Consider the following 8,082-nt stretch of genomic DNA (forward strand, 5'->3'; position numbering starts at 1 on the left):
GGGGGGGGGGGTTGTTGAGGGAAAAAGTACCAGTGAGTGAGGTCAGCAGCATAGCATGAGTCAACCTTGGGGATGTATGCAGTCATCATCATCATCATCATCGCAGGGCTGTATTGTGCGGGCCCGCTGCTGGCCGCACAGAGCTGCCACTGTGCGATCCTGCGGGCGAGGAGCAGCTCTCATGACCAACACAGTAAGTATCGGCACAGACAGGGTGCTGCTGCTGGAGCCGCGGCGTCGATGACAGTGGCGTTGTTGTTGTTGTTGTTGACGTGCTCCACACTCCATGTTATTGTTGCAACAGACAAAGTTTTGTTTACCTCGCTGAAGGCTGTTGATCCAGCCTCCAAACGGGCTCATATAGGATGTGATTTCATGTCGCAATCGAAGATGATCGATTGTACACTCGCAGACAGAGAAACATGTGACGTCTTAACCTTGTTGACAAGTTGAAATGACCCACTGTGTTTGTTTGTGTGCCCTGCAGCCACGCTTTTATCATGCAGGCTGCAGGGCTGGCTCTGTTTGTGGCATTGGTGACTGGATTATCCGTTTTCTGCAACAAAGGGATTCTCGTAAATAGCGCTGAGCTGGCTGGACACAGAAAGTAATGTTCAGGGAGGGGGCATCAGGAAGAGTCCTAGCGCATTTTTTTCTTCATATATTTTCTTTATGTGTCGTCTCGTGCAAGCTGCAGGCCTACAGCGTGCATGAGCTGGTGTACACGAGGAAATGGCGTTGGATTAGGGCGGCTAATGGTGCTCCACATGTATTTTAAGCCAATTTAAAGTGTTACTTTTGCTTATTGGGCTAAACCCTGGGCTTGGGTAAGGTTGCATGATGTGATGCGTCACCATGATCCCTTCACCTCGGACGGAGTCTAGTTCAGTGCACAGAGTGCTCACAGCATGGTCGCTCAGTAGCAGCAGTTGTGTTTGTGCTCTTTCTGCAAGGGGACTAGGATTGATTTATGTGCACCTTTTTACTTAAAGGATGTTTTATAGGATTTGACAACATGACCATAGGCATTTGTAACATCACATGGCCTTGCTGGTGCACACACAGAATTAGACAAACGCACACACTGTTTGATAGCATGGTCATCCAGCTTCCACAGTCAGAGCTGCCCCTGAGCCAGTGCAGGATCTGAACAGCTGCAGATGTCTATTTTAAGAAGCGTGTGCTTTACTATGCCACCAGAGGAAAGGGTGACGATTATCAGTCACTTCCTAGGTTGTCAGAGATGTCCACGTTGTAAAAGATTCTAGTATTCATTTATGTAACCATCTTGACATATTGTTTTTTCGTAACATGAGTCCTGCAGATTATGATAATTCTCGTAGTGATGAAACAGCTTTAATGATGGGTGATTTCTGCACACACGTACACAGATGGAGCACGGATTTAAATGTTCGGGATCTGTGTGCTTCTTGAAATTTGGCAGCATGCAATGTGTCAAAAATCTGCGCCCAAACCTTGCCATCAGATAATATTTTTGATAATCACCACGTGTTACCATGGAAATTGTCAAGAAGCGAGCTATCGAAGCCTGCAAGGCCATTTTGACTTTTTTGCCTCTCGGGGATCGTTTCATCATGAGTCATGCTTTGCTCACTTTCAGTTGCCGTTCCTTTTTTGAGTCTGCAGCTGCGGTTCAAAGGGCACGGGTTCTCTTTTCTTCAACTCAAATGATTCATACAATTGTAAAAAGAGGTTTATATTACGTTAAACCTCCTGTTGTTTCTGTAGTTTGGCGGGAAAGAGGGCTTCTGTTCAGGTCAGATTGAGCCCTGAGGGACTTGCTTGTATTTCCTCCTATCCCATCATCAAAATTGGTGCAGTAATATTTTGTAATAATGACATTTCCAGCAACTATTGATTAAAGTGTCTTTTACCAACTACCTTGCAGTAGTATATGCAGGGCCGGTCCACATGTTCGCCTGTAAGCAGGACCTTATCCCTGTCATGTGAACTTAGTGAATAATGAAATTAAGGCCTTCCCCTCCCCTATTGTCATACTCGTTACCTTTCAGTTGAGGTCTATTGTTGAAAAAGCAAACGGCAGGTTTTTACATGGCTGAGGTGGGGATGGTAATGGGCCCCCCCTGCGGGACCTCTTTAGTTTGATGGCTCAATGCTTGACCTCTGTCTCCTTTCTCTATACAGGGTGTTGCCCATGAATGAGAAAAACACACAGACTTCTTCAGATCTGCTCACCCCAGGCCAGCGACCTCTGACAGGGTCACAAAGAAGTCCAGAGGGGAGGAGAAGATTATCCTGGTTGACCTTTCTACTGCTCACTCTGATGTCAATGTAATTTGAACAATTTATTAAACAAGTGATCCAGTGGAACATTATTAGCTGGTTTGGTGGGGAATATTTATCAGATTTCTTCATGCCCGTCATGAGTGTACCCACCCAGCAGAAACCCAGCGCCAAGAGAACGGGCAAACGCATCACATTTTTCCACGATCAGAGCATAGCAATGAAGGAAACGTCTCAGCACCCTGAAGGGTCCTACTATGTCCCAGGTGGCCCTGCCTCAGACCCCGGACAGAGTGAGGCTGCAAGTACTGTGACTTCAAATCCAGAGGCCCCTCACATGTACCTTAACTCTGTTATCTTCAGCCCAGACAAAGGGGACCAGAGCAGGGGTCATTATCAGCAGACTGTGCCTATGAAGTGGGCCCACCAGGAGCCGGCTCAGCAGCAGCCGTCTCTGTCCCAGCAGCAGAGAGCCGCCTCCTGGAATACCATGACAAACTGGGGACAAAACTTTGCAAATTACATAGGGGGTGTAAACGTAACAGACTCAAGGACCCAAAATGCATTTGTAAAATCAATGCATGAGCCTTCTGGCGTACAGCCGAATCAACAGCCCCCTAACAGAGCTGCAGAAAAGCAGCCTCCGGGTCCTAACCCTGCAGGCGAAGCATACAGGGATGCTGTTAAGGCTCAGGGCCTGGATTGGGAGCAGCAGCAGTCCCAGGCCTTTCCGGAGACGTTGAAACCCGGGGCGCTGAACCCCCAGCAGCACAGCACGTCTCACCCCGGAGGAAGCTCAGTCTTGCAGCCCTTTCAGTTGGCCTTTGGGCAGCCCAAGCAGCACCTGCCGGCGTACTACCAGGCCTTTCAGGCCAACAGGACAACGCTACCTAACCCACCCAACTACCCAACACAAGCAAAGCCCCCTCCCCAGTTGCAGCAGTTGCAGAAGCAAGAGCAAATACGGCAGCAACAACAGCATCACATACTCCAGCAGCAAATTCAGCAGCAGCACCATCAACAGATGCAGCAGCAACAAATAATTCAGCACCAACAGCACGTACAGCAGCTTCAGCAGCAGCAACAAATGCAGCATGAGCAGCAGCAACAAAAGATACAACAGCAGCAGCAGCTCCAAATTCAGCAGCAACTGCAACATCAGCAGTTGCAACAACAAAACCCTCATGTGCTTGACTATTATCCCGCTGCACAAAATGCACACCCGCAGCCACAGCATTTGGTGGTACACTCCCAGGAGTCCTCGGCCCCAGATCCCTCGAAGATCCAGGAGCCAATTATCCAGGACATCACCCCAGAACCCCTGGAGCCTTCGGATCTGCTGCCGCCCATTCTTCACCCTGAACCCCCAACGCAACCCCAGAACCAATCCCAAACGCAGCTTCGTAGATCGCGACGGCTCTCCAAGGAAGGCGGGGCGCCATCCGACAACCCTTTTCTTTCGGTTTCTTCGGATCAGGCTGTTCCTGGAGGGCCGCAGGGCTCCCAGAACGGGGCCTGTGACATCCAGGCAGCCCCGACGGGCGTCATCCAGAGCACACGGAGGAAACGCAGGGTGTCCCAGGAGGTCAACCTGGAGACTCTTGCTCAGAAGGCCTCGGAAATGGAGTCTCTACCATCCCATATTGCAAAGGTAAGGGCTCAGTTCACTTTTGAGACTGTCAACATGTTCCAACATTGAATTTTCTTTGTTTTCCTTTTTTTTTCTCTGAGTTCTTTTGCCCACTCATGTCAGTGTTTCTCAGCTGTTTCCTCTACAGCAAAATAGCCTATTACAGAAAAGGACCTGGTGTTCCGAATCCAGATGATTTCATATCAGTTAATATATAAAACTCATCGCTTCAAGCTGTAAGCTTTAATTGTGAATATCACTATGGCTAATGATGTATTTTTTTTTTGTGCTAGAGCAGGGTATAATTGCACGGGGACTTTAGCTCCCAGAGCAAAAGCGGGAACTGGCACAAAAGGCCTAACTCTACTGCCAGGAAAACTGTGCCAAAACTTATGTTGTTTGTGATTAACATGTTGCTGGAAGAGATGCTGAATGTAATCAACGCCCAACAAAGTTTACACCACAGAACTGGGCTGCTCAGCTCTAACTTGTGGGGAACATCTGTCTCTAAAACAAGACTTTGCATTGTGAATATTGTCGCAAGGTAAATATGCACTTCACAAATATGTACTTTTCAGCTCTCACTGGATGAATCAATGGACAAACCTGATGAAAACCCCAGGCTGCTCCAATGTCGAGTCACTCTGGTCTATGTTTATGTGCTGAATGTCTTTATTGTGCAACAAGTTCCGTTGCCAAACAGCACTGAGCCAGTATGTCTGTAGTTCAGCACGGCTGTGCCCTGGATTCGCCTCACGGGTAGCTGATCCTAGAGACAGTGTGTTTGGTTACATGCCTGCACACCTCCCCCCATCCCATCAAAGGAGAGAAACTCCAGCCTGGCCTCCACTGGCCTCCCCCCTCGACACAGGGAGGGGTGCAGGGGTGCCCTGCCTGCAGTGCTCAGCAGAATATCTCTCCACCGCTCTGGTGTAGCGGCTGGAGTTTTCCACCAGCAATAATGAGAACAGATCCAGCGTAGCCACAGTGCTGCATGCCTCCCTGCTCATCAAGATGCAGAGTGCAGTGACAGAATGCATCTGTCTTCAATGATGTGGTGGGGAAAGTAGCTTTGAAGTTGCTCTAAAGCTCACAGGCTGCTCATGCCCACTCATTATGGGTTCTCATAGAGAAAATGTGGAGAATGCTTTTGGGGATGGTTCTTTCTGAGGTGTATCTAAGTGCTGCACCTAGCAGACCTGTGTCAAGGTGCAGTGGTACATAATGCCTGTTTGGTAAGGCTTTCACTGAAACATTATATAACAGGCTTGTATAAAAGTGAACACTTCATTAGGAGTATCGGCACAATTTTCTCTTCAGTTTGTGTGAGGAAAAGAGCAGGGTTCCTCTTTTACTGTATTGATTATAATTTAGCAGTCTGTCTGGGTTTGTTAACAGCCATCCAGTCACCGAGGTACAATTTGGTTTGATGTCTAATGTGCTGTGTTGTGCTAAGATGGAAAGCTAAGCTATAACTTGAGTTGCTAAAAGCTGTGTCTACTTGCACTTGTTGAGTAGTGCACTGTATCTGCTACACAAGGTGATGATTTGAAAATGTGTCACCTTCAACTCTTTATGTGAGAAACTGGAGTTTTACAACAGGATTGATTAACAGCCTAAGATGTTGTCTTCAAATCAGCCTTTTATGTAGCTTTCATAGCAGCCCGGCTTGATGAGCCCTCCCCATGTGACGTGCTGCAATTCCAAACGACCTAATTTATATTTTTCTGTTATTATTATTATTTTGTATTATTATGATCAATTAGGCTTATCTGGCGATTACATCTGGATGAATCATTTGGCCCATTTCAATTCCTCATCAAAGCAGTTTCTTATACATTTTCAATTTTATTAATTGAACTAGGGCTGCTCGATTATGGCAAAAATCATAATCTCGATTATTTGGGTCAATAATTGATATCACCATTTTTAAAAACAGTTAAAAAAATTTGAACAGTATGTTTTTAACAGTTATGTTAACCCTGAACTAACCCTGAACTTTAAGTATAATTCAACTGAAAAAAAAATATATATATATATATTTGAAAAATAAAAATAATAATAAAATAATCGTTTTATTTCGATTACGTTGTTTTCGTAATCGTTGCAAGCCATGATCGTAATTGCGATTCAAATACGATTAATTGAGCAGCCCTAAATTGAACCATAAGCCTTTAGTTTAGTGTCTACTATTTGCAATGAGCAAGCAATGCATTTTCATATCCTGTTGATGTTTTATATCGAGGAGAAATCAATTTACTAGATCCCTTGTAACACCTTCCTCCCCCCTCTTTTTCAGGAATCCCACCGCTCGTGGAGTCCCACTCAGACAGGGGGTATGAACACCAAGCGGCCTCGAGACGACAGCCTCCTTCCCCTCGTCATCCCCGTGTCCGTTCCCGTGCGAAGGCTGGACCCCTCCTCTCCGGACAGAGATGATTCAGCGCTGGCCTCCACCTGGCCCCAGAGACCTTTAAACCCCCAGGACTTCGGGCGCTCCGACCACAAGCCCTCGGTCATCGTCACCCGGAGACGCTCCCTCAGGAACTCGTTGTCAGAGAGCTCAGATCAGGTGGGTTCATATTAATTCCCTGATGCTTATTTTTTCTATTCATCAGAATCCCTGTATTAGTCCCACAGAGGGGAAATGTACATCGTTACAGCAGAAAAGAGCAGCTTAATGTTACCAAAGAAGCATGCATACATTTTTATACTTTTACATACACACTTGCATACATTTATTGAATGGTCAGATTCATTTACTAAGAATAGTGGGGTAGTAGTGTGTGTTCCACAGTATTCCTCAGTCTGTTATCAGTACGCCTAAACTCCAGATATTAAGTCGCCACATTTGAGCCACATCTCCCCGCCAACACACACACTCCCTTCCCCCCCCATCATGCTCCATGTCTCCCCTGCCCCCATTGGGGTCCTCTGCTCTTTTCTCCCTTTCCCTGGTTCATTTGGGGGGGATTTAGTGAACTAGATGCCCTGCCCCAGATCAGGCAGATTATCAGGGTTTAGCGATGCCATACTATTATGTACCATACAGTGGAGGGTAGGGGTTGTTCTTTGTCTTTAGAATTTCTCAGGATAAATAGACAACTGTACGCGCATGCTTGTCTTTCATTGAGGTTTTTATGTGTGTGTTTTAAGGCTGTCACAAAGCTCCAAAGTTTCATTCATAATATAACAATTGCATTTTTAACATTAAATGTTGCATGTCCATCCATTCTGTTTAAACCTGGCTTTCCTGCACAGTTGCAGATAAAGATTACATTACATTAATATGAGTAGTATTATACAATTTATAGAATTAGATTCCAGCTGTAGCTGCATGTAGTGATGTTGGGTTGGGCGTGTTCAGCTAAGCTTTTAGATAACATCACGTGTACAGGCGGGACACAAACTAGTAAGTTATTATTAACTCACAGAAGCTCTGTACAATAGTCCACCAATAGTCCACCTTCACTTCCTCACTCTGTCACACTTTCTCTCAAACACACACACAGCTCTTACCAAAATGTATTTACGTTGACAAAACTGACGAGTTAGATTAATTGAAGAAAATTGAGTTATTAAAAACTCAATTTATTCTATTTGACTATTTAGTTTGAAGCTTTAATTGTGTGTGATAAGGTCCTAAAACATGACATATGTTAATTAAAACACCTCTATAGACAGGGCTGCACATAACTGGTACGCATGCATGGCAAAAATCTGAAATGTGTACCGTCACTTGTGTCACTAAGCGCCTTTGCGTACCAACGTACTTGTGGAGCTTTTCCAGAAGGCGCTTAGATCACTGGACGACAGTTGGTCTCCGTGTGCACAGACGGGGCTGCTGTTAACGTCGGTCTGTACAATGGAATTGTGCCAACCGGCTGCGGAGGGAGTAGGGATGCATATCGTTGACTTTTTTACGATACCGATACCACTGAACGATACCGATACTCAACCGATACATATCGTGATACTTTGAAAATGTATCATCCCACAATTACTCCCATGAAGCGCTTTACGATATACGGTAGTTAACATGTCAAATGAATATTAAATTCAATTGTGGGACTTCTTGGACTTTTTAGTACTGAACAAACAATGAAAAATACATTAAAAATATGAAGAAAACCGATTATGGAATATCTTTTATAACACCCACCATCAGGTGTGCCGCGTGAATAGCA

The 8,082-nt window shown here is 45.5% G+C and overlaps 2 protein-coding genes across 2 annotated transcripts in view; one reads left to right on the plus strand and one right to left on the minus strand.

Moving 5' to 3' along the window:
- LOC104952167 (transmembrane protein 62-like) overlaps window positions 1-288 on the minus strand; it is a 6,879-nt gene extending 6,591 nt beyond the window's left edge. The window contains exon 1 of the mRNA XM_010778935.1: window positions 66-288. Coding sequence (XP_010777237.1) covers window positions 66-288 — 223 coding nt within the window. The remainder of the gene's footprint in view (window positions 1-65) is intronic.
- Window positions 7-8,082, plus strand: part of mideasb (mitotic deacetylase associated SANT domain protein b) — a 23,575-nt gene continuing 15,499 nt past the window's right edge. Inside the window, exons 1-3 of the mRNA XM_010778946.1 lie at window positions 7-193; window positions 2,167-3,916; window positions 6,195-6,467. Of these exons, the coding sequence (XP_010777248.1) occupies window positions 2,396-3,916; window positions 6,195-6,467 (1,794 nt within the window). The 5' untranslated portion in view covers window positions 7-193; window positions 2,167-2,395. The remainder of the gene's footprint in view (window positions 194-2,166; window positions 3,917-6,194; window positions 6,468-8,082) is intronic.

This window comes from Notothenia coriiceps, unplaced genomic scaffold (assembly GCF_000735185.1).
Source record: "Notothenia coriiceps isolate Sejong01 unplaced genomic scaffold, NC01 NC01_scaffold00000339, whole genome shotgun sequence".
Taxonomy (NCBI): Eukaryota; Metazoa; Chordata; class Actinopteri; order Perciformes; family Nototheniidae; genus Notothenia; species Notothenia coriiceps.